This window comes from Taudactylus pleione, unplaced genomic scaffold (assembly GCF_031769625.1).
Source record: "Taudactylus pleione unplaced genomic scaffold, aTauple2 ptg000017l, whole genome shotgun sequence".
Taxonomy (NCBI): domain Eukaryota; kingdom Metazoa; phylum Chordata; class Amphibia; order Anura; family Myobatrachidae; genus Taudactylus; species Taudactylus pleione.
Genome location: NW_028284419.1, coordinates 12234830 through 12262050, shown reverse-complemented (window position 1 = coordinate 12262050; position 27221 = coordinate 12234830). Strand labels below are relative to the sequence as shown.

The 27221-nt window shown below is 42.1% G+C and overlaps 1 protein-coding gene across 1 annotated transcript in view; it reads right to left on the bottom strand.

Annotated features, from left to right (window-relative positions):
* LOC148540810 (calcium-activated chloride channel regulator 1-like) overlaps positions 1–27221 on the bottom strand; it is a 131137-nt gene that overhangs the window by 53784 nt on the left and 50132 nt on the right. The window contains exons 4-5 of the mRNA XM_088481917.1: positions 13913–14021; positions 10572–10740 (exon numbers count right to left, since the gene is read on the bottom strand). Coding sequence (XP_088338043.1) covers positions 10572–10740; positions 13913–14021 — 278 coding nt within the window. The remainder of the gene's footprint in view (positions 1–10571; positions 10741–13912; positions 14022–27221) is intronic.

Sequence of the window (27221 nt, the reverse complement as noted above, 5' to 3'; positions counted from 1 at the left end):
AGCTCGCAAATTTACTAAAGGCAAACTTGGGTGAGAAATCATGAAACTCTCTGTAAATCACAAGTGAAAACACAAAAAGAAATAAATACACCATTTGCCAAACTCACAGGTACTGACAGGAATACAACATGGGAATTTACCAAGAATCGTGATTATAATCACAGGTGTCATTTTAGTTAATTTGGACCTAAATAGAAGTTTTTAATAGCCTACCTGCTGAGTTGCGCGTTTGGCTGAAATGGCGTGGTTTTCCTCCCCAAAAGCATAGCCAGCCCTGGGCTCCTCATCCAGTCCTGGTGCTAAAAATATGGGGAACAAAACGTGAGGGGGTCCCCCCATAGTTTATGAACCAGCACTGGGCTCTGTGAGCCAGTATTTGTTTTAAAAATACTGAGACAAAATGGCATGGGGTCCCCGAATTTTTAATACCACCACCGGACTCAAACTACTTGGAGTGTAATACCGCTGCCAGGGGACCCTTTAACTGGGTCAGCCCAGCCAAAGCATTAACACCCCAAACTAGTCAGCCTATGCCAAAGATCTCAGGAAAGGTGGGAACTTACCTATAAAGGGGTCCCCATCTTCTAAGCATCCGAGGCCTAGGCTGAAGCCAGAGGCTTTTCTCTGCACCCCTGGCAGGCTGGGGCAGGGGTAATGGTGTTATTAACACATATTGTTTTTTATAGTGGGACTACAGTTGCCAGTATGCCTGCCCTTTGGCACTTGTAGAACTACAAGTGCCAGCAGGTGGCTGGTACCCTTACCCCCACTGTAAAAATAATAGTTAAAAAAACACAGTACACAAAACAGAAAGTTTAATTTTATTACACACTAAACACAATCACACATACTTAGCTTCTCCCTTGTGATCAGTCCCCTTGTCCAGTAGAAATACTAGGGTTTCTCAAAAAAAAAGAAAAAATACTCAACTATCTCCTGGCGCAGGTCAGTCCTCTTCTCCAGTAGAGTCCTGGCCCGACAAAACAAAAAACGAGTAACACAGACCAGTGTGGCCATAGAAGAGATGTATGTGTTTCTACATACATCTCTTCCCCGTTAAATGACAGAGCCCTCATGGTTTCCATCATTTGCCGGTCCACCAGCCAATCAGAGGCCACTCTAGAGTAAGTGGCCACTGATTGGCTGTGTACCCCCTGGCTGTCAATCAATAGCCACAGCCAATCTAGCGGCCATTTCCAACCCACTGACCTATGATACCAGATATGAGTACAAAACAGAATGCAAGGTAAAAGCAGAATACTAGGAGCCCTGATTTGAACTCTCTAACCCAAGGTATTTATTGGGGAGGGGACTGCAACAAAGAGAGGGGAAATAGTAGGGATGAGCGGGCAAAATGTCATCATCCCGCTGTTGGATTCTTGCGGGTTTTGGATTCTATAAAGGTCCAGCGATTGCCGCCATTTTTCATTCTGGCTGTGGAGAGTGAAGAGAGAGGGAGCTGGGTCCTGTGCTGTGCTGTTGTTACTGCATGCTGATGCTGTGCATAGGGGCTGGCTACTGTTGTCCATATAGGGGCTGGCTGTTGTCCTGTCCATAAGGGCTGGCAGGCTGTTGTCTATAGAGGGGCTGGCTGGCTGTTGTCCTGTCCATAAGGACTGGCTGGTTGTTGTCCTGTCCATAGGGGCTGGCTGTTGTCCTGTCCATAGGGGCTGGCTGGCTGTAGTGCTGTGCTGTCCAGGGGGTACTCTGTCCTTCAGGGGTGCTCTTCACCCACCCCCAGTGTGAAAAAAATAAATAAAAATTGTGTGTTAGTGTTAGCCACACTTGTCATCAGTGCAAGGGTACTGTGCTGCTGTCTGTTAAGGGGCTGCTGCCTCTTTCAGGGGTTCACCCCAGTGTCAAAAAAAGAAATAAACATTTTTTATTTGTGTGGTTTGTTAGCCACACCTGTCATCGGTGTAGGTGTGCAGGGTTGCTGTGCTGCTATCTGTCAAGGGGCTGCTGGCCTCCCCCAAAAAATATTTTTTTGTGTGTGTGTGTTAGCCACACCCATCATCTGTGTAGGTGCACAGGGGTGCTGTGTTGCTGTCTGTCAAGGGGCTGCTGCCCCCCAAAAATAAAACATTGTTTTGTGTGCGTGTTAGCCAGACCTGTCATTGGCGTAGGTGTGCAGGTGTGCTGTGCTGCTGTCTGTCAAGGGCCTGCTGTCCAAAAAAAATAAACCATATTTTTTGTGCGCATGTTAGCCACACCTGTCATCGGCATAGGAGCGCAGGGGTGCTGTGCTGCTGTATGTCAAGGGGCTGCTGCCCCCCCATAATAAACAATTTATTTGTGTGCATGTTAGCCACACCTGTCATTGGCGTAGGTGCGCAGGGGTGCTGTGCTGCTGTCTGTCAAGGGGTTGCTGCCTCTTTCACGGGTTCACCCCATTGTTAAAAAAATATATATATATTTTTTTGTGTGTGGCTGTGTGCATAGTGAGTATGTAGGACAGTCACATGACCAGAGAGCAGGATCCACATACCAGTCTTGTAGCTTGTAGCTGTCAGCAACAGTCATGATGACGATGCAAGGCCGTCAACGTTATCTATGAAGACCGATGTACCAGGGCTTGTCAGGTCAAAAAGCCAGGCTACCCTGTTAGAGCAAAAAAAATGAAAGCTAATTCATCTTTAAAGAAACAAAAAATTGGCAATATGCCATTCACTACATGAAGTGGCAAGGAAAGGATAAGGCATTGGCCTGTATTTATGATGACTGATGGTGCTAATGATAATTTAAGCCCCTCTGCCTGTAGGAGAGGTACAAAAAAAATTAAAATTGTTAAGTTGAGTAAGACACCGGAACCAACTGTGTGCTCGGAAAAATCACAAATCCCCGAGGAGAGTCCAAGTGTGTCCGCTGTTGACATGTGTGATCCTGACCTTTCTAGTAATACTGTACTTGAAGAGGATCCTCCTTCCACCATTTGTGTGCCTTCTGATGCAGAAATCGAGGATGCTTCTGTGGAATTGCAAGAGGATGAGGAGGATATTTATCTAGATGACGATAACAACAAGGATGATGAGGATGTTGATGAGGATGTTGATGGTGAGGATGTTTGTGTAAAAACTGTAAATCAGGCAACAGTTGTTGCTCATGGTGGGAAAAATCCCATTGTTGCCATGTCTGGGCAAAAAATCTACTTCCATTGTGTGGAATAATTTCTACCCAAATCTGGAAACCTTTGCCAAGCCATTTGTAAACCATTGCCAAGTAACAGTGAGTAGTGGTAAGGACCTTAACCATCTTGGTACCTCCTCCCTGTTATGTCACTTGCAGCTCATCAAATTGGAAAGGCTATTCCAAAATGTTAAAACTTTGGGGACAAAAAAACAAACAACAAACAGTCCAGTGTCACCTAGCTGCTCCCTTCTATCTGGATCCAAGTGCCTGCAATCTCCACCACCAACACCTGCATCATCATCAACATCCTCATTCGTGATCAGAAGTAATTTAAAAAAACAATTGACTATTAAACAGTCCTTTGATAGAGGAAGTAAGTATAACAGCTGTCACCCAGTTTCACAGCAGATCACTGATGCCATGATGGCTGTGCTAGTATTAGATGATGAAATAATAAAAAATGAGGATGATAGTGTGGAGGAAGTGTGGATGTTGAGGATGTGGTTTGCGTAAATCAGCCACCAGTGGCAGCAGTTCTTGCTCATGATAAAAAAAAAGCCAGAAAAGCCATGTCTTGGGTGTGGAATTATTTTAATCTTTATTCTGACAAAAGTTGTGAAGGCATCTCTTCCATTTGTAAAGCCAAAGTTAGCAGAGGAAGGGACATTAACCATCTAGGCACCTCCTCCCTGTTACGTAATTTGCAGCGAGTTCATGCAATTTGTTTAACTAATTTGTAAATTAATAACAAGCAGTCCAGTATCAGCTACCAGCAGTTTGGAACAGCACATACAATCTCCACCACCAACACCCTCATCATCAACCTCCTAAATAATTGAAGGTAGTCCTTCCAAAAAATCTTTTGTGAGGACCCAAACAAACCAAGGAGTTCAGCCACGAAAGTGTCAGTCCTAGTGGCTAAAGTGCTTGGTTTGTTAAACTGTGCATGTCCTTTTTAATATCCCACATAAGAGTGGGTGGGAGGGACAATTCCATCTTGCACCTCTTTTCTTTACATTTTGCACAGTTTAGGGCATTGCCGACTGACATTATTATAGTTTATTAAACTGCCATCCTGTCTGCCACTGCTGTGTGGCAATGTTTTATGGATGTCCTATATTTTTTTAAACTGCTGTGCGTTTGTGCTGCTGCTCTGTCGCTTACTTTAGCCAGCCAGCTCGCTGCAGCCTTTGGCATATATTGGTGAAAAATAGTGAAATCAATATTGTGAGCTGTGAGATGGTTAAAAATGCATGGAAATACCTGAAAATGATTGTTATTAAGCTTAGTAATACTGTAGAAACAAAAATAGGCCCAAATGATGTGGTTTAGCTATTTGTATAATTTTTTGGAAAAAATACAGATCCAAAACCAAAACCGAAATACAAAACATCAAGGAAAAAAGATCCAAAACCAGATACAGATCCAAAAACAGGGGAGATCCAGATCCAAAACAAAAACAAAAACACGGGGGTCGGCTCCCCTCTCTAGGAAATAGGCAACAAGGAAGTCTCACCGCCAGCAGTGGCACTTTTGCCCCATTGATTCTGTTGTTGTCAGCTCCGCAGTTCATCTGGGATGCTGTGCACCGCACTGGGCTGTGCACCTCCTGAGGCTGGGGCATATCCTAATGGTATGTGTTCGGCATCTCAGCAGTCTGGATGCAGACGCTCCTAATACCAGTGCAGAAATCCCACCACCGGTCAGAAGCCCAGCGCCATCATCCCGACTGCCCTGATACCAAAGGTAAGTATCGGCGTGTTATGGGGGTTAGGTTTAGGGAGCAGGGTTAACAACAAGTGTCGGTATGTTAACCCTGTCGGTATCCTGGCATTGGGATTCTGACTGCCAGGATCCCAACTGTTGGTATTTTATATCAATTCCATCCTAATGGCTGGCTGCTGGACAGTTGCTAAGACACTGCTCCCCAGAGAGTCCCGCTATGGTGGTCCTCTGCAGGCCTGGAGATTTCTTCCGCCATGTGTATTGCTCAGGGTCCTCACAACACTGGGTTGTCCTTGGCTCCTCCCATTGTCCCATCCTCACCCATTCACTGCTCCCTTTACCTACTGATGTCAGGCTGGGGTCCTCCATGCTCCACTTCTCCCCTGGGCTGCCTCTCCCTCTGCTCTGCTCTTAATACCTTCTCCCGCTGATCCTTCAGGGCACTCCCTCCAATACTGCCAGTTTCGTGGGCAGCTAAGTCCTTGCTGAGCTACGCTTGCCAGTGCCTGTGCTCCTCCTGCTTTTGCTGTTTTGTTTTTTAAATAAATGACAGTTGGGAGCTGATTGGCTGGAGCACCATTTATCATACACAGTGAGTTGTATCACGAGTTTTGAGTGATAAAACTCATTGGTAAATGAGGCCCAGCTCCACAGGCAGCCCGGTCTTTCACTCAGGTAGATTGTCTTCACACAATCCACCAGTTTTCCCCTACCAGGGACTGATAACACACGCAAGCTCACTCTGGAGTCCTCTTATACAGTTCCATGGCACCGGCTGGCCATCCCCTGCTCCTTGGCTCCTCACTGTTCACTGGCTCCCAGGACCTCAGTGACAGGCAGACCCCTCGCCACTTCAACCTGGGGACCCAATGACCAGTTAGGTATTTTCCTATTTGCTGAATAGCCAGCAAGGTCTACCATCCATTGCTGCGAAAGCTTAGTGCAACTAGGGGTTCCAGGATCAGCCATACAGCAGTTTAACAACCCTGCAATTATGGTGAATGGGGCTGTATTTTACACTATACTACAGCAATTGAAAGTAATAAAAACACTTTGTATAAAGGGGAAACGGGTGTCTCACCATCCAACATTTAAACTACTCCTCATAATAATTATAAGGACCAGGAGTAAAAAAGATCAAAGAGGAGACCCCATTTGTGTAAATATGGGGGCACCACACAGCCAATACACATGCCAAAAGCTCAGGTGAATTAAAATAACATTTTTATACAAATAAATACAGGCTTAAAATATGACGCAATAAAATAAAATGATAATAGACATTAATTTCCCCCGCTAGTTTATTATTACTTTACTTCCTATATTATAATCTGTGTATCAAGGGAAAGGGGACAAGGAGGAAACTTTTGCACCAGTAGGTATCAATATATTGATAATACAATAACCCCAATTTAAATAATTCTCAAATTATATTATTTGTCCAGATGTTGGGGGTGCTGCCAAGGACAATGAAGAATCACAACACAAAAAGAAGAAAAGAATGTCCTCTTTGTTGGCGCACTGAGAAGAAATATAAAATATAACTTTTAATTCATTGAAATAAAATATAAATAAACCTCTGACGTGAAATATGAAAAAATATGAATATTAAAAGAAATAAAACAATATTAAATAAGTGTGTGTGTCATTATTATCCCAATAATACTAAAGGTATAGTTAACTTAAAATCCTCGTTGTTTATGTGCCTTAAATTTACACTGGGATCCTGATAAAGAGACAGACAAGCATTTCAGCCTGTGTAAAAGAATGTATCCAAAAGTCGTAACTTGTAACTGTTGTACTACAAGAAAATATCCACTGTACAATGATTCTTTAGTAATTAAACATTGTTACAATTTCAGTAACCCCAAGTGAAATTATGCAACCATATCTTTGGCCAATAGGTGTCACTGTTGTACAAATAATCATATAATGAAATGGCACTGATTATTATGGAAATATAGTAAGATTGTAAGTATAAATTATTAATATTACCTCAAACTAATATTCCTTAAAATCACTATCCTGAAATGAAATTATGATCCAATGAGGATTCAGTCAGTCCCTGTTAGTATACACCTTATATTAGTTGGATCAAGCATTATTTATAAACTAACAGCACATGAAGAGCTGATAATTAAATCTGCTAAGGGTAATAATTAATCTAAATATCACAGTAATTACTGGAAATATAGCTAGCATACATTGCGCTCAAATATACTTTTGCTGCTCAACCCACTGCACTTTGGATGAATTGAGCATAAATCAGTTGAAATAGCGCATCAGTGCTACCCAAATAAATATATCCGTTTAAGTCACTACTGATATGTATATGGTATCTGTTAAAATCATATATTAGTGACCTGTACAATGCTAGTCTTGATAGGATATATATATATATATATATATATATGTATGTATAATGTGCGCTGTTAGTTCTAAACAGTGCACAGCTTGCAAAAAATGCTATGTTTAATTGTGAACAACACTGAAGTATCGTTGGAGTTGCTATGTGCCACTGACATGCACACTGCAGATTATTTTAAATATGTGCATATATACATTAAGCACAGTTGGTTCTCAGCTAGTGCTCTGTTGAAAAAAGTTCTGAATTTAAATGTTTGAATAAAATGTATGGCTCTTAGAGCAACATGGGTGAATTAACAGTTAAATTCCTGCTGATTTTATTCCAATAGTGACATATGTCATGCGTGTCCTATTGGATATCTATATCTATATATTCAGTGCTATTTGTTTTAGACAGTGCATACGATTGAAAAACGTACTCGTTTGTTCCACATATAACATACACAGTGCACTTCCCATTAACTATATATATCTCTGTATGTTCAGCACTGTTTGTTCTAAATGTTGCACATTGTAGAAACACGCTGCATCCTAATTTGGACGGCGTGATAATGAAGTGCAAAGTATCTAAATATAAATCGTTTGTTACTAACATGCACACTGCATGTCACATTGGACATAAATATATATCTCTGTTAAGCACTGCCAGCTCTGAGACGGAGCGTTGCTAGTCAATGCGCAATAGATTAATGTCTAAATTAAATAATCAGCTCTCTAATAAGTGCAGCTGGTATACCAGTTAAATTACTGCCAGCATAATGATGTAGTAAAATCAATAGTTAAACTATTACTGACATCCACATCATATTCAGATGTATGGATCAAAAGTTTTAATGACCAAACAACATTGTGACACAACGAAGATAGGTATGACAATTAGATAGCTAATTTGCTCTGGGAGACACACATCAGAGTAGTTAAAACTACTACGCCGACGTATGTTTCACATCTACAAGTTTTTTCAAGGCAACCCGAGTGGGTATGCAATCGGGAAGCCGACTGCCTTAATACCGGCAGGTGGCTTCCCGACTGCCATATCCCGGCGAGGGTGAAATGCCGGGCGTCTACATCTAGACGCCCGGCATTTCACCCTCGCCGGGATATGGCAGCCCAGCATCCCGATCGTAGTGATGCTGGGTGCCGCGAGCGGACAGCAGCGGGGGGGGAAGGTTAGGTTTAGGCCACCTGGGGGGGACTTAGGGTTAGGCACCCCCCCAGGAGGGTTAGGGTTAGGCTAGGGGGAGGGAGGGTTAGGGTTAGGCACCCCCGGGGGGGACTTAGGGTTAGGCACCCCCCCGGGGGACTTAGGTTTAGGCAGCGGGGAAGGGGGTGGTTAGGGTTAGTCACTTAGAGGGGGGATTAGGGATAGGCACTTGGGGGGGAGGTTAGGGTTAGGCATCCCCTAAGGAGGGTTAGGGTTAGGGGGGTTAGGTTAGACAATACTTACCTATCCACGATTGGGATTTCCAGTGCTGTCGGGCTTCTGCTGCCGGGAACTCTGCTGATGTCGGGCTGCGGCCGGCGGTATTTCATACCGATTCCCCCGAGTGTACCGTGGAGTGGATTAATATTGATGCCGACCAGCCAATGGAAAGGGTCCAATACAATCACATGTTCCTAATAGCCAATGAGAGGTTCCCAAGAGGGAAACCAATTGAAAACTCATATTTGTACCACGTGTCCTGTTGCAGCCAATCACGCTGTATCAACAGGAAAAGGTGGTGAATAAAGAGGTGTGATTATTATGAATGAATGCAGCTTACTACTATAAACGGAGACCATCGAAATTCATATCAAATATCTTATATTGGAACCGATAGTTCTCCTGTCTATAAAGGCTAATATTGGGCAAAAAATACACTTAAAAACCTGATTAACTATTATGTGTAAATCCATCAATTATCTTTTAAACAGATGGTTGATCCATCTGAAAAACGGAACAGTATATATTGATTTTTTAACTCCATATGTGCCATACTATATGTGAATATGAAAAATATAACAAATGTGTGAAAATAGGTGAATAATGTTTATTATGTAAATAACACCAATTAAATGTGTAATGAACATGAGTATGTGGAAAAATAAATAAAATTAAACTGAAATGTGCTACAAGAATGTAATTAGAAGAGTTATTTATTCATAATGTGTGCAGATGAAATATCATCTTCTTCTGGTGAATAGTGATACTAGTGAATGCTACTGTAAGAGATTAATGAATAACGTGATAATTGAAAATGCTGCTGATAAATAATAATGTGAAAATGTTTATTAAAAAACTCAGTGACAGTGATGACAAAAGCATGCAGATTAGGATCACCCTTCATAAGATTAAGGGTTAAAGAACCTAAATATGTGGAAAAAAATGTGATGAAAGAAAAAAAAAATTAGGAAATAATGTGAATATCATGTGATAATTTGACCTACAAATTACATAAACACCACATTGAAAAAAATAATGTGATAAGGTATGTTCATTTATACATGTAATAATTAAACCTAATAAAATAATTAATGAATAAATAATCATAAATATTTCAACGGATATCTATAAAATAAATAAATTATGAAGAGAAGAAAAAAAACAGATTATAATCTCATTCAATATATAAAAACTTAAAAATATATAATAATAAATAAATTCTATTTGATGTTTCACAATTATAAGTCCCACATAATAGGTTGCCCCAAATATCAGTTTGAAGGAAAATATATAAAAAATAAAATTATTCCAACAATTTATAGAAATGGTAGGAAACTGTTAAATTAATTAAGACCATTAGGGTGTAGACTTTGCATCAGAAAGATCATCTTAGTCTCCAACTTCAAGAGTTCTTTATCAAGATCTCCACCTCTCACTCCAAGTTGGATCTGTTTCATACCGAAAGCACAAAGGTCTTTTGGGTTTCCCTCATGGAACCGCAGAAAATGACTAGCTACAGAGGTCTAATGGTTTTCCCGATATAAATTTTATTACATGGACATTTTAAAAGATAAACAACACCTGCAGAGTTGCAATTGATGTAATTATTGATGTTCCATTTCCTGCCTGAGATGTCATAAAAAAATTTGGTCGGAGTCATATATTGACAGGCTTTGCAACTCTTACAGCTAAAGGAACCTTTAGTAGGATATATCGATCTCTTAAGGATTAAGGATCTCCTGGTTCAAAGTCATCTAACATCTGATAAGAGATCGATATATCCCACTAAAGGTTCCTTTAGCTGTAAGAGTTGCAAAGCCGGGTCCCTTTACTAGGTACTTAATTATTTACCTAGGAAAATTAGATATTTGAGACAGAAATGCAGAGGGTAATGCACATTAATAATTGTGAATCATAATATACTTACAGAAGGGAGGGCCTGCAGATACATTATGGAATCTCGAGAAAAATGATTTTTATTTGGTAGAAAAACACAATCATCTTCATATAGTCCTGTGTCACTGCTTAATTTACAATCACAGTTGGTTCCGACACAATTTTCTTTCCTGTAGATACCGTCTATGTCAAGTGGACACCTGACAAAAGAAATATATATATATATGTATTTATAGTTGTACACAGCATTTATGTTAACTAGGACATCTGGAAGCTAATCACTCAAGCTCCATTCTCCACATTGTTCCATACGGTGCAAGATAGAGAAGCAAGACATACTAAAGTAAAGATGAGCAAAGTTTTCAGAACTGGTCTGTGAATTACTCTCCTCAATAACCATTTGGTCCAAACCATATTACACAGTAAAACTAATTAATTGCCATAGTCCCAGCTCTATTCTTAAATTATAAATTATGCCCAATGGGAATACAGGGCCTGATTCTGTAAGGATCATAATTGCAAAGTTGCACGCAGGCTATAGATATAATGTATGCACCCAGGCAGCTTTGCAATTGCGATCCTTGCAGATATAGTATTGCAGCAGGAGGCATCACGCCTCCTGTGTAATACTTATCCGAGCTGCATTGTCCAATGCAGCATTGGTTAATCTGCGCACCATCGGCCAGCTGCGGTGACCCATGGGGTCCCACAGCCGGCCGCCGCAGTTTAGAGGAAGAGGCCAGGAAATCTCCGTCACCCGACCGAGATCCTGGCTTCTTCCTTCCCCCACAACGGCCGTGACACACCTCCATTTTGGGAAACTGAGGGCATCGCCACCCCCTTCCCACCATCAAATGGCAGCAGACTGTCAATTACTGACAGTCTGCTGCCAGTTTGCGTGTGGGCTCGCAGACCAGTTCCAGAACATTGTGAATCTGCGATCAGGCCCACAGTGTGGAATGGCAGCTTGCAAATTTGTGTGACAAATGCAGGACGCTTTTCTCTGTTACAAAACTTTGTTATGTAACATTTTTCAGTGGTTTTACTAATCTCTACTTTAAAGTAGAGATGTGCACAGACCCCTGTGCTTTGGGATTAGTTCAAAATTATCGTCATGTTTTGGTATAGGCAAAACTACCCTCAAGTGTTTTGCGTTCAGTTTTGCTTTTAGATTTCTTTAAAAATTGCTAAAAACAACAAAATCATGTAACTTTGACCTGTTTTTGTTCATATAGTATTATTTCCAGTCAATTTTGACTACCTCACAGCACCTGAAATCATGAGAGACAGACTTACTGTACATGCAATCCAATACATGCCAGATCTGGCTTTTAGATCCAAGTTCCGAACTTGGCAAGAAGTTTAGGTGTATTCCGTTTACAGCAATACTTTCAAGTGTGTCTGTTTCTCTAAAGCAGTTGTCAGCCCTTGTCCTTGGTGCCTGTTAACAGTGCAAGTTTCCCCACAGGTGTTTTAGTAAGTTACTTATTCATCCATTCACAGGAAACCACACTTGCAGGCACGTTCATTAATAATCGCATTTGCAATGCGATCTGGGCATGATATTACCGCCCATGACTGCATTTCAAGATGAGGTCATATTGCTGGAATGTATCACAGGGGCTCCGAAAGGAACCCGTCCCTGCAATGTATTCAGAGTGCTGGCTGCACATGTGAGGCCGCCATTGCCACGGAGGGTTCCGGGGACACCCTCTCCCAGCTAATAATGCGGTGTGTCGCCCACAGGCTACAGCAGCTAACGCCATTTTCAGATGGCGTTAGCTGCGGGGGCCAATCTCAGGAATGCATCGCAAGTTGGTAATCTGGCAGCATCGCATCCCCCATAGAAACCTATGAGACGGCCAGCGGGAATGGAGGGAATGCAGCTGGTACCGGAGATATTTGCTGCCGTCCCTCTGTCATACTGTACATCTGGGGGAAACTTAATATTTATAGTTAACCCCTGAAAACACTTGTTTTAAACAGCAAATATACAGTACAATTATAAATAGGCCCCTTGGTGTTAAGTATTACACCTGGGATTCTGTCAGTGAGGTATGGGCCTAACAATAACCATAGCAGCCCATGCAGCTGTTACAGTCTTACATTCAGTGAGATTCAGGACTTTAAGGCTAATTGCACATTTGCACTGTGCACACTGCTATATATATATATATATATATATATATAACCATAGGGGACTCTGTACTTGCACTTTATGATGTGTTTCCTGCACATTACAGACAAAGCAAGTGCTGACATCCTGACACAGAAGCTCTACTTTACTCTGTGGTGCTGCCAACATCATTCACAAAACAGATAAGCATTCATTTGTCAGCAATTTATATTACCTGTATGCAGTTAGCTATTAACTGGTCTGCTCACTTGTTCACAGCTCACCCCACCTCACTTCACAGGGAGTCGTTATGTGAAGAGTCATAATCTTAAGCATACCTCCTCTCCCGGAATCTCCGGCAGACTCAAAAATTTGTGGGGAATTCCCCGGACAACCGGAAGAGTAGACCTTCCTTCATCCATGAGGAGGGTCCGCGATCACTAAGACATGACTCTATGAGAATCGTGTCATTTTGGCCCTGATTCCTCTTCATAGGGCTTCTCCCAGAGAGGAGATTATTAGTCAGTAAGTATGTGAACAAGAGATGAGGGGCCCCATAAAATTGAGGTCGATGTTTTTATTATGTACTGTGCCTCCGAGATTCGTGGTACAGGCCACAGTACTCCACTGGGAAAATGGCTGTGATTGATCACCCTGATCCCCCTCCCTGTATCCACCACTTGGTTGGGCACGGACGTATTAACACTCAAGGAGAATCTTGTGCAGCGGGTCCCCTCCTCTGAGCAGAAGGGGCCACCCATCCCCGCTCCAGCAAGTGAAGTGGGTCCCTACTGCACCACACCACCATCTTCCTAGTGATATATGAGAATATGTTGCATCTTCAAAAGAGCAAAGGCACTGGCACAGTTCCAGAGTCTTTGCTTTCAATGTGCAACACCGTCTTCTCAAAATGTCACTGAGAAACCTTAGCCACAAAGGTGGAGGTACCCGCTTCCTTGAGCAAGATAAGTATACTTTGGATACAGGATGTGATGTGCGGGGGCCACCACACACCGTGCACCCATTATAAATACACCTATGGTTGAGCACATCATTAGTATGGTTTGAACAGATCAGTGTGTGACTGTAATGTGTCCCAGTATTTAAACTTTATATGGAATAATCGTTATCTGACGTTGTAAAAGATTTGGTGCCCCATTTTGTGAGATGGCAGTATTTTCAAGAAATGAATCTCTAAACTACAAAATGTATTCAGTGTTTCAACCACATAATTAGTACGAGTTAAATTTATTTACCTTGTAGCTTCTACATTTAGACTACTGGAAATATAGAAGGGTGTTATTGTATTGTACTCATCAAAGACCCCCCATCTGAGGTGAGCCCACTCATGGACAAACACTCTTCCTGCAACAACAAGAGAATAATATTTATAGGAACTGAATAACCTATATTTAAATCAAAGCTATATGTAGTGCTTAAGGTTTTTACGGTTCTATAATATTTCAGTTTCATATATTGGTATAGACCTTAAATAGGCTTACCAGTTTCTGACAATACAGTAATAGTTTATTGGTTACTACATAGGTTTCTTAATATTTTTCTGTATAAATTTATCTTTTTGACTTCCTTTTTATGTTTCTGACCAGTCATCTATGAGACTAAAGCTACAGATGCGCTGTTACATTGTTGCTGATTGCACTACAAATGTGCGCACGCATCACGCCATGCGATTACCCGCGGCTGCATATACTATGGTACGCTATGATGCGCACTGTGATTGTACCATGCAATCCTATGGAGTCGCGGGTGCTAACACACTGCGCATAACCGTTTGCGGACAAGCGACTTGTGCTATGCGTGGCACGATTTACCAAACAAGCGGCAAAGATGTAACTGGCACATCTGTAGCTACACACTATACATTTTTTGGGCTGATTTGCCAATAATTGGGTGATCTGCCTGATTTATTGTATAGTGTGAATGAACGATCGTTTTAGCGCTTTGCCGATAAAATGATTAAAAAAACAGTGTGTGCATTTTCGATAATCTGTTGATATTTTCTATTTTTTCCTGTTACTGTTTCATCCTCCATGTGGGCAGACAAATACAAAATGAGTGTGGTGTGGTGGAAAATTGGTAGCTTGAAGCTTCTAATAAAAAATTGCATAATGTGTTGCACATATATTGGGGCTGGCAATTTGCTGAAAAATCACCCTGTTTCTCGTCCCAATCACAAAAATTTGACAGTGTGAAGCTTTCTTTAAGCTGGCCATACATCAAGACAATCTCATTCCAACCAACTACCTAGTTGGCTGTTTGGAATGATAATCGGGTAGTGTGTGGAAGCCAAAAATAATCACCCAATTTCTGTCACACGCCGAATAACAGCCAAAAACTGTCAAAAAAGTTTGCTTTTTCCCAACTAGTTTCCTGCTAATCATTCTAGTGTAGGTGGAAAGTTTCCAACTTTCCCCCCAACTGATCGATAAGTAGGCTGACACTGACCGCAAGTGTATGCCTACTTTTTCCCTATCCTCATAGCCATCATTGCTGGGGCTGCACCTGTCAGCTGGAGATACTGTACATCACCAGCCAGCAGTGGCAGCAGAGCAGGAGGAAGATCAGGAGGAGGTTCGGCGGTGCTCGATCAGCCCTGCTGCTCCATGTCCATATATGTGTTGCACACAGAGGGTTAATCAGAGGGTTGACATTATATATATATATATATATATATATATATATATATAAAGAAACTGAATAACTGCAGCACTCGGAGACTGATATGGAAATAAATATATTGAAAATATTCACAAAAAATATTCCGACGTTTCAGGGCTCTTGGGCTCCTTTGTCAAGGTCACACCTTGACAAAGGAGCCCAAGATCCCCGAAACGTTGGAATATTTTTTGTGACTATATTCAATATATTTATTTCCATATCAGTCTCCGAGTGCCACAGTTATTCAGTTTCTTTACATGTTCCTTTATCCTGAGGGCACCTGAGCAAGTTGTCTGTGTAACAGAGGAGTGCCGGTCCATTTGTAGCATTTATATATATATATATATATATATATATATATATACAGTCAGGTCCATAAATATTGGGATATTGACAGAATTTTCAGATTTTGTCCTCTATTCACCACCACAATGGCTTTGAAATGAAACAAACAAGATGTGATTTAACTGCAGACTTTCAGATTGAATTGGAGGGGAATTACATCCAAATCAGGTGAACGGTGTAGGAATTACATCGGTTTCTATATGTGCCTCCCACTTTTTAAGGGGCTAAAAGTAATGGGACAAACTAAATTATCCTAAATCTAACTTTCACTTTTTAATACTTTGTTGCAAATCCTTTGCAGGCAATTACAGCCTGAAGTCTGGAACGCACAGACAACACCAGACGCTGGGTTTCATCCCTGGTGATGCTCTGCCAGGCCTCTACTGCAAATGTCTTCAGTTCCTGCTTGTTCTTGGGGCATTTTCCCTTCACTTTTGTCTTCATCAAGTGAAATGCATGCTCAATCGGATTCAGGTCAGAGGATTGACTTGGCCATTGCATAACATTCCACTTTTTAGCCTTAAAAAACTCTTTGGTTGCTTTTGCAGTATGCTTCGGGTCATTGTCCATCTACACTGTGAAGCGCTGTCCAATGAGTTCTGAAGCATTTGACTGAATATGAGCATATAATATTGCCCGAAACACTTCAGAATTCATTCTGCTGATTTTGTCAGCAGTCACATCATCAATAAATACAAGGGAACCAGCTCCATTGGCAGCCATACACGCTCACGCCATGACACTACCACCACCATGCTTCACTGATGAGGTGGTATGTTTTGGATCATGAGCAGTTCCTTTCCTTCTCTTCTCTTCCCATCACTCTGGTACAAGTTGATCTTTGTCTCATCTGTCAATAGGATGTTGTTCCAGAACTGTAATGGCTTTTTTGTTTGGCAAACTCTAATCTGGTTTTCCTGTTTTTGTGGCTCACCAATGGTTTACATCTTGTGGTGAACCCTCTATATTCACTCTTGTGACGTCTTCTCTTGATTGTTGACTTTGACACATATACATCTACCTCCTGGAGAGTGTTCTTGATTTGGCCAACTGTTGTGAAGGGGTTTTTCTTCACCAGGGAAATAATTATTTTGTCATCCACCAGAGTTGTTTTCCGTGGTTTTCCGGGTCTTTTGGTGTTGCTGAGCTCTCCGGGGCATTCTTTCTTTTTAAGAATGTTCCAAACAGTTGATTTGGCCACACCTAATGTTTTTGCTATCTCTCTGTTGGGCTTGTTTTGATTTTTCAGCCTAATGATGGCTTGCTTCACTGATAGTGACAGCTCTTTGGATCTCATATTGAGAGTTGACAGCAACTGATTCCAAATGCAAATGTCACACCTAGAATCAACTCCAGACCTTTTACCTGCTTAATTGATAATGAAATAATGAGGGAATAGCCCACACCTGTCCATGAAATAGCTTTTGAGTTGATAGTCCCATTACTTTTGGCCCCTTAAAAAGTGGGAGGCACATATTGAAACTGCTGTAATTCCTACACCGTTCACCTGATTTGGATGTAATTACCCTCAAATTAAATCTGAAAGTCTGCAGTTAAAGCACATCTTGTTTGTTTCATTTCAAAACCATTGTGGTGGTGAATAGAGGCCAAAATCTGAAAATTCTGTCAATGTCCCAATATTTATGGACCTGACTGTATGTATATATATATATATATATATATATATATATACACACATATACCGTATATAGATAGATAGATAGATAGATAAAAAGAATAGGAGGTGCACAATGGTGAAGTATGTTTAAAACCCAAATATTTACTGAGAACAATTAAGAACCACTCACATACTGTATAATTTGTGATATATGGAAATATCTCAAACAGCGCATAAAGAAATAGGTGTCACACACTGAGGAAGTCCATCAGGATGAAACATGTTTGGGCTTGGTTTATGAGAAGCTGTAACGCATACTTGCCTACTTTTGAAAAAGCATTTCAGGGAGATTGTGAAAGCACCACCTACGAGCATGGCGTTAATGTGGGTGTGTACTGCTACATCTGATAGGCGTGTCATAAAATTGATTTACATCCAAATGTAAACAAGACCCAAAGCAGTTAGTAAAATCTATTTATTAATGAAAACACACTAAAACATTTCAGAAAATGCATGTAGCCATAGGAATTATACCCAATGCAGGGAAATTATACTAATGATCACATTTGAATGTATTTATCTCTGTTTTTATGTTCAACCCTGCATCAGGCGCAGTTGGCCTGACAGGCGCCACAAAGCTGTTCTCGCTCACCTCTCCGCCACAAGGGGGCGCAGGGGCCTGCCCCTCCTAGTACCTTCCTATCTCTAGGTGCTGTTTGAAACCCCCCTAGTCAGTTTTCCTGCCGTCTACCTGGAGTGCAGTAGTGACCTCTCAGGCTCATTGCACCTGAACTCGTCCGACTCTTGAAGGTACGTATTTCTTTTTATTTTCTCACATTTTTGTTTATTTTGCTCATTTTATGAATGAAAATTACAAAGGTTGTGGGAATTTTGCTTAAATATGTAGGTTTGTCCAGGTGGCCTCTTAGGCACACTGCGCCTCTTAATATTTAGTATTTTTTGATTTACTTGCTTTAAGGTTAAAAAATGTGGTTTTGTGAATCAGATTTCCATATATTCTCTCTTTGTACATCCTAATGAAGGTCACTGATCACTTTAAGAACGTTAGAATTGAGTTAATTAGGTGCTAATGATGATTTTATAGTAGGCGCCTGTCAGGCACACTGCGCCTCAACCTGGGAGTCCCAAAGGTGCGCCTGATGCAGGGTTAATATAAGAGCTACATAATGAGGGTAAGGTGGAATCAGGGAGATTACTACACTTTCAGGGAGTCTCCCTGACAATGAGGGAGAGTTGGCAAGTATGCTGTAACGTCATCTGTTCTGGAAGTGCTGGTGTATTGGAGAGGATGCCAAGGGTGCCAGCTGATGTGAAATGACCGGAGGTCCTATTTCTTTATGCGCTCTTTGTGACATTTCCATATATCATAATTTTATATGTGAGTGGTTCTTAATTGTTTTCAGAAAATAATTGGCTTTAAACATATAGTACTTCACCATTGTGCGCCTCCTATTCTCTTTATCCATGTACAGAAACACTGACCCTTAGGAAAAGGTCTTGTAGGAGAAGCTGCACCCCAAAAAGAACGACAAAACCTGGAGTTTAATTTGCACTATACAGTTTTGCGCAATGTAGGAGAACATCTTTGCATATATATATATATATATATATATATATATATTGTGACACAGTCGGTCCCTCTCCTGGGGTAGATGGACTCCCTCTTTACACACACGGCAGCCTTAGAAACAGGATACAAGTCAGGGGTTCTTGTACAAACTGGTTGGCGCCAGTCTTTATTGTGTGAAATGAATATAAACATAAACAAATCATAAACATAAGTCCTAGCCCGGCTGGGCACTGGCTACACAGCAGATTCCCTCTCTATAATAATCATAGGGCCTATTGCCCTCACCATCAACAAAACACATGCACAGTACTTACAAGGATTATCACCAAGTGTCTCTGAACAGGCTAGTCTGCCTGGTCTCCCAGGTGTGAGACACTCAACCACAAACAAACCATGCTTATATTAGCCATTTCCAGATGCAAGCCCTAATGAGCCTGTTACCAGGCTGAAAGGCCCAAAACCTGGAGACGCCTGTGGATGGAGCCCTCCCTCTCCTCACATCCACACTCCCAGGACCCAAACCGGCTTTTCCAAAAGCCGATACTCTGGTCTGCTTACAAAACTGACTTCTCCTGGGGGGTTTTAGAACACATAGGCCAAAAACCTAGGACAAATGTACCTGCCATCGACCACTTTACCAGTGCTTCTATAACAAAATATATATATATATATATATATATATATATATATACACATAAATACACACAATCAGCTTTTATGTGTTTTGAATAGCTAATATGATAAAGCCGAACTAATCCGAATGTGCCCTAAAGGTGAAAAGAACCACATAAAACCGAACCTGCACATCTCTAACATATATATATATATATATATATATATTATATAAATAAAAATATATACACATACTAATATGTATGTGTGTGTATATACATAGTATACATAACAGGGGGTATGGGCACGAGAAAAGGGGACGTGTCTTTACCCGGTACTTATGGACATGCTGGGCTGCCCACAAGCTCTCCCCTCCTTGTGAATTGATGACGTGCACATGCACATGGCATCTATTCACTGGCAGTGATTGCTGCACCGCAATTTTTCCCACCCATGAGACACTGCGGCCAGCGGATGGGGACTGCACTCAGCATGTTGTTTCAGCGGGGTACCACCAAAAGAGCTGGGCTCATTTGCCCTTTGGAAATTGAGCAGGGCGCGGTGCCCAGCTAAAACATACATACATATATACTAGGGAAGAGTGGGTTCGGATTTTCGAAATCCGAACCCCAACGAGTCCCCCTGATCAGAGCCAGGAACAGAGTCTGGCTCTGGTTTTCCCGCTAGACTCGGTTCCCTGAACTAGGCAAAACGTCATCATCCTGGTGTTGGATTCTTGCGAGACCCGGACTTTGCACATTTCGCGCCTCCCGCCCAGCCATCTTCACTACAGTCCTGGAGAGGGTAGTGAAAGGATGTGTCTAGTGTTTGTGGGAAAGTGGCTGCTGTTTTAGTCTTGGGTTACCTGCTCTGCTCTATCAGTCCAGTCCAGTGGTGCTGTGCTGCTGTATCAGTCTGGGGGTGACCTGCTCTGATGTATCAGTCCAGTCCAGTCCAGTGGTGCTGTTCTGTGCTGTATATACTATATTCAGTCCAAATAAATTTTACAGGGACTGCACTGTGTGGTGTAGGGACACACTGCCCCTCATACAAATAATTTTTACAGGGGCTGCCCTGTGTGGTGTAGGGGTATGCTGCCCTTCATATAAATATTTTTTACAGGGGCTGCCCTGTGTGGTGTAGGGGTATGCTGCCCTTCATATAAATATTTTTTACAGGGGCTGCCCTGTGTGGTGTAGGGGTATGCTGCCCTTCATACAAATAATTTTACAGGGGCTGCCCTGTGTGGTGTAGGGGTAAGCTGAGCTTCATACAAAATAATTTTTACAGAGGCTGCCCTGTGTGGTGTAGGGGCACGCTGCCCTTCATACAAATAATTTTTACAGGGAAGATTCACTCCATAAAATTAATGCACTCCATAAAAATAATGGAGGACAAACATTTGGAGGATAAAATAGGGAAAGATCAAGAACCACTTCCTCCTAGTTCTGAAGCTGCTGCCACTAGTCATGACATAGACAATGAAATGCCATCAATGTCGTCTGCCAAGGCCGATGCCCAATGACATAGTAGAGGGCATGTAAAATCCAAAAAGCCAAAGTTCAGTAAAATGACCCAAAAAATAAATTTAAATCGTCTGAGGAAAAACGTAAACTTGCCAGTATGCCATTTACGACACGGAGTGGCAAGGAACGGCTTAGGCCCTGACCTATGTTCATGACTAGTGTTTCAGCTTCACATGCCGATGGAAGCCCTCCTCCTCCCACTAGAAAAATGAAGAGAGTTAAGCTGGCAAAATCACAGCAAAGAACTGTGATTTCTTAGAAGATATCACAAATCCCCAAGGAGAGTCCAAGTGTGTCGGCAGTTGCGATGCCTGACCTTCCCAACACTGGACGGGAAGAGGTTGCTCCTTCCACCATTTGCATGCCCTCTGCAAGTGCTGCAAGGAGCACCCGCAGTTCAGTTGCTGACATTAAAATTTAAGATGTCACTGTTGAAGTGCAACACAGGATGAGGATATTGGTATAGCTGGCACTGAGGAGGAAGTTGATGAGGAGGATTCTGATGGTGATGTGGTTTGTTTAAATCAGGCACTGGGGGAGACAGTTGTTGTCCATGGGATGAAAAAGCCCATCATCATGCCTGGGCAGAAGACCAAAAAATCCACCTCTTCGGTCTGGAAATATTACTATCCAAATCCGGACAACAATTGTCTTGCCATATGTAGCTTATGTGAAGGTATAATAAGTAGGGGTAAGGATATTTGCTACCTAGGAACATGTCACCTGCAGCTCATTCATGAAAAGTCACTGTCAAGTTCAGAAACTGAGGATAAGACCGTAAGCAGTCCAGGAACATCTAAATCCCTTTGTCCTGTTGTATCCAAGCACCTGCAAACCACACCAGCAACTCCCTCCTCATCAATTTCCTCCCCAATCATGATCGGAAGTAGTCCTGCCGGCCATGTCACTGGCATGTAGAGGGAGATCACGTAGATCCATTTCTCGGTGCTCACTATAGGTACTAGAATCAATTGATATGAGTGCTGCAGATCCCTATGTTTAGATACCCCAATCTAAACTAGTGTGATAAATGACCAATTGAACATAAATGTAAACACAATTTATGTTATAGGAGGGATCGCGCTCTCTTTAGTGAATGTTGCAGATGTTGTAGATTGGACCCCACTTGCAGAAACACTGTGAGTGAAATAATGCAGACTAGATATATACCAAGGGGGATGTACAAAGTAATTTATTGATGTCACTCGCAGTGTAGTGAGGACTAGCTGTTTAAAATACATGCATGTTGCAGCTGATTATCTGTGTGGTTTATGCAGGTGAACATGTGCAGGTGGTGGGGAGAGATGGGGGGAGGGGGAATGGACAGGCACTGGACAGATGGATTGTGCAGGGGACAGTCCAGTGACGTGACTGAGTGTGCAGGGGGAGGGCGTCCCGCACCTCACTGCACTGAGCAGCTGATAGTAGTTATGAGTTGTTAGTAACACAAAGTCAGGGTTGAAGTATAACAAGTCTAGATGATAGTCTTGGTGAGGGCTCACCTTATCTTCTTTCTTCGTCCAGGTCCTGGTATCTTCTTTTGGCAGTCTTCATCCACTCCTGCTATAGCCGTTGGTCAGACCGTGTTCCAGCGTGCGCCTTCAGTGCGGCTGCTGGTTTGGTCTCCACAGTATGTCAGGTGCTGAATCCCGTCCGGACCCGCGATATCGCGAGATTTCACGGGCTGGAGGGGAAGAGCAGGCTCCAGACTACTGTGCGCTCAACTCTGCTGGGAGACTTGGGCAAGTGGAGGGACGTGTGGTAGATCTGTGTGATGAGAAGCTCCTACGCATGTTGGCTAACCTCTAGCCTTCCTCTGGGAGTTGTGAATAGCGCCATCTTGGAGATGGGAATATATAGAGTCCTGTGGGCGTCACTGGGCTGTTAGGGGTTGTCATGGTAACGATCAGGCCGCACTGCTGTCCAGAGTGAGAATGACAGGTGATTTGGATTGTCTGAATAAGGTCATCAGGGCAACTGTATAATGTGAATGAACCTGCATGGTGCTTAAGCATAATATAAAGCAGCGAACATTTTGTGAAGTCAGGGGAATAAAGGTGGTTGTCCTTAAGTTAATTGAATGAAAATATAAAATAATAATAAATAATAAAAATAAAACATGGGTGCAGTCCATACTTTTTGATGGCTATAGGACTGGCAATATATAGGAAAGACGTTTGTATATATAAATACAGTAAGAGGGGTTGGTGTTGAATAATCAATACCAGTTATTGTGGAGTGGTATACATTATATGAGAATAAATAAAGTAAATTAACTTGATTAGAATAAGAATGAAATTAAATATATATATATATATATATACTTTTTAGTCAATTCCGCACTCACTTTAGAAAGATAAATGCTGGGGTGCAACATCAGAATGTGATTCAGGTAAATCCAAGAAACCACCAATAAATAGAGAGTTTTTGTAGGGGTGCACTCACCAGACTTCAAACAGGAGTTCAAAAGATCAGCGTTGTATTGCATAAAGCTGATCTTTTGAACTCCTGTTTGAAGTCTGGTGAGTGCACCCCTACAAAAACTCTCTCTCTCTCTCTCTATATATATATATATATATCAAAAGACACACACACATATATATATATATATATATATATATATATATATATATATATGGGAAAATAAATAAATAAAGAATGATGAACATATGTGATGATTGCTAAATGGTATTATTGTTATTATTATTATTTAATCATAATAATGGCCATAGTAATGTGCCAAGTATGGTGTTGGAAGGGTTAAAGTACAAGTATATGTACTGGGCAGCACCTGTGTACATCATGCCGTATGAAAATGGCGCTGGTACCGATGTGGGGTAGATGCATAATTGAGGGAATAACACTAATTGTTTTAATGGACATATATGCACTGCATTGGTTCTTAGCCCGTAATGACCATTTTTACCTCATTCTCCAAATTGAGTCCATGTGGGGCAAATGTATTTAGTTCTATCATCCATTTTAGCTCCTCTTTATTAATATTTTTGTCATAGTTGCCCCCTCTCCAATTCTTGGGTACTAATTTCATTCCTATGTAGTCGAGACCTGTCGGGTCTTGATTGTGTTGATTCTTATAATGTTTGGACAGGCTGTGGGTTTCCAGTCCTCTTCTTATGTTTCTAGTGTGTTCAGAAACTCTCACCTTTAATTTCCTCTTTGTTCTTCCCACATATTGTTTTCCACATTGACATGTGAGGAGATAAATCACCCCCATGCTGTTACATGTAAGATGATCTTGAATTTTATATGTTTTTTGTTTCTGGTTGGAGTTGAAGAGACATCTTTTTTTGGTGGAAATTGGGTTTAATTTACATGCTTGGCATGATCCACAGTAGTGGAAACCTGGGGTCAGTTGTTGGCCTGTCAGTGTCTTCTGTGTAAATGTCTTACTCTTTATATGATTCCAGACAAGTTTTTGTTGCAAGTTTGGTGCTCTCCTAAAGGTCAATCTAGGTCTGAGTGGTAGCAGGTCATTAAGGACTTTATCCTCTAAGAGGATGTGCCAGTGTTTTTGGATGATTCTGTTCAGATGCTTATAATCCTTACTGAATTGGGTGATGAAGGCAGTGTTTGTTGTTTTTTTGTGCAGTGTGACCGGTTGTGTATGACAGTAAAAGTTCTCTTTCCTCTCTTTCTACTTTTTCAAAAGCAGCCTGAACTATTTCTGGTTTGTAGCCTTTGTTCACGAACTGTTGTTTCATCAGCTGCCCTTGTGCTTGGTAGTCTGATGTTTTACTGCAATTCCTTCTGACTTGTTTGAATTGGCCTAGGGGGATATTGTCTAACCAAATCGGGTGATGTCCGCTTGTTGAGAGTATATGGCTGTTGACGTCTACTTTCTTTTGGTAGGTTCTGGTTCCTATCTTCCCGTGTTCAATGTATAGGGTTATGTCTAAAAAGTTAACTTCCGCCTTGCTATAGTTGGTTGTAAAAGAGAGGTGGTTATCATTGTTATTGATGTAATTGAGAAATTGTATGAGTTCATTTTCTTCCCCCTTCCATAGAAGGAGGGCTTGTAGGAGAGGGGAGGCAGATGTAGAGCATTTGGAGAGGAAGATGAGTCGAGCAGCAGCATTGAGGACAGACTGGAGAGGAGAGAGATGGGAGTTGGGGAGGCCAGATAGGAGAAGGTTACAGTAGTCCAATCTGGATATGACCAGTGAGTGTATAAGGGTTTTGGTGGCATCCTGGGTGAGAAAGGGTCTAATCTTGGAAATATTTTTGAGATGGAAGCGACAGGACTGTGAGAGGCTCTGGATATGTGGTTTGTAGGAGAGGGAGGAGTCCAGGATAACTCCAACACAGCACACTTTGGGGCTGGAAGAGTTAGTTGTGCCATCAATTGTTAAAGAAATAGTGGGAAGTGAGGTTATGTTGGAGGGTGGAAAAATGATAAGCTCAGTCTTAGACATATTAAGTTTAAGATATCGCTGGGACATCCAGGAAGAAATAGCAGAGATACAGTTGGAGATATGAGTGAGAAGAGAGGGGGAGAGGTCAGGGGAGGAAAGGTAGATCTGAGTATCATCAGCATAGAGATGATAATGGAGGTCAAATGAGCTGATGAGTTCACCTAGAGAGGACGTGTAGAGGGAGAATAGTAGAGGTCCAAGAACAGAACCTTGGGGAACACCTACTGTAAGAGGCTGTGGAGGGGAAGAGGAGTCATGAGAAGAGACAGAGAAGGACCGGTCTGAGAGGTAGGACGACAGCCAGGAGAGAGCAGTGTCACGTAAACCAAGGGAGTGAAGGATTTGCAGCAGGAGAGGGTGGTCAACAGTGTCGAAGGCAGCAGAGAGGTCAAGGAGAATAAGCAGAAAGTAGTGGCCCTTGTATTTGGCAGCAAAGAGGTCATTGCTGACTTTTGAGAGGGCAGTTTCAGTGGAGTGGAGAGAATGGAAGCCAGACTGAAAAGGATCAAGGAGGGAGTGGGGGGAAAGAAAGGTGGTAAGGCGTTTGTGAACAACATGCTCGAGGAGCTTGGAGGCAAAAGGGAGGAGAGAGATGGGACGGTAGTTGGAGAGAGTGTTGGGATCAAGGGTAGGTTTTTTAAGAATGGGGAGACTATCGCATGTTTAAATGCAGAAGGGACAGTGCCAGATGAGAGGGAGAGATTGAGGAGGTGGGCAAGATGGGAACAGGCACAAGGAGAGAGTTAGCGGAGGAGACGTGAAGGGATAGGGTCAAGGGGGGAGGTAGAAAGGGGGGAGGACCGGATGAGAGCCATGACTTCCTCTCCAGATACAGGGGAGAAGGCTGTCAGAGTCGGTGAAATGTATGGAGATGGGTGATCAGGGAAAGAAGGAGGTGTAGAGCAGGGGGACTGGTGGGATGTGATGTCCTGACATTAGGAATTGATTTTGGATGTAAAGTAGGTAGCAAAGTCAATGGCAGTGAGTGAGGAGGGGATGCGGGGAGGGGGTGGACAGAGGAGGGAGTTGAAGGTGGTGAAGAGACGCTGGGGATTTGAGGACTGGGAGGAAATTAGGTTTTTGAAATAGGACTGTTTAGATAGGGAAAGGGCAACACTGTAGGATGAGAGCATAAATTTGAAGTGGAGAAAATCTGCCTTAGAGTGTGATCTTCTCCACTGTCGCTCGGAAGTTCTTGAACACTTTTGCAGATATCTGGTGCATTTGGAATGCCAGGGTTGTAGTGTGGATCTGTGAGGGTGAGTTGTGATTGCCGGTGCAACAGAGTCCAGAGCAGAAGTAAGAGAGGCATTGTATAGGGAAGCAGCTTGTTCAGGGCAGGAGAGAGAGAGGATAGGTGAGAGAAGAGAGTCAAGCAGGCAATATAGAGATACAGCATTGATAGCCTCAATGTTACGCTTAGTGATGGTGGCCTTCGGAGGTAGAGGCGAGGAGGGAGAGAGAGAGAGGTTAAAATACAGAAGGTGATGATCAGAGAGAGGGAATGGGGAGTTGGAAAAATTAGAAATATTACAGCAGTGAGTGAAGACTAAATCAAGTGAGTTCCCACTCACATGTGAGGGTGAGGAGGTCTATTGTGAGAGACCAAATGAAGATGTGAGGGTAAGGAGTTTGGAGGCAGAGGATTCTGTGGGGATATCAATTGGAATATTGAGGTCTCCAAGGATAATGGAGGGGAGGTCAGAGGAGAGAAAGTGAGGGAGCCAGGAAGCAAAGTTGTCAAGTAACTTAGAGGGAGGG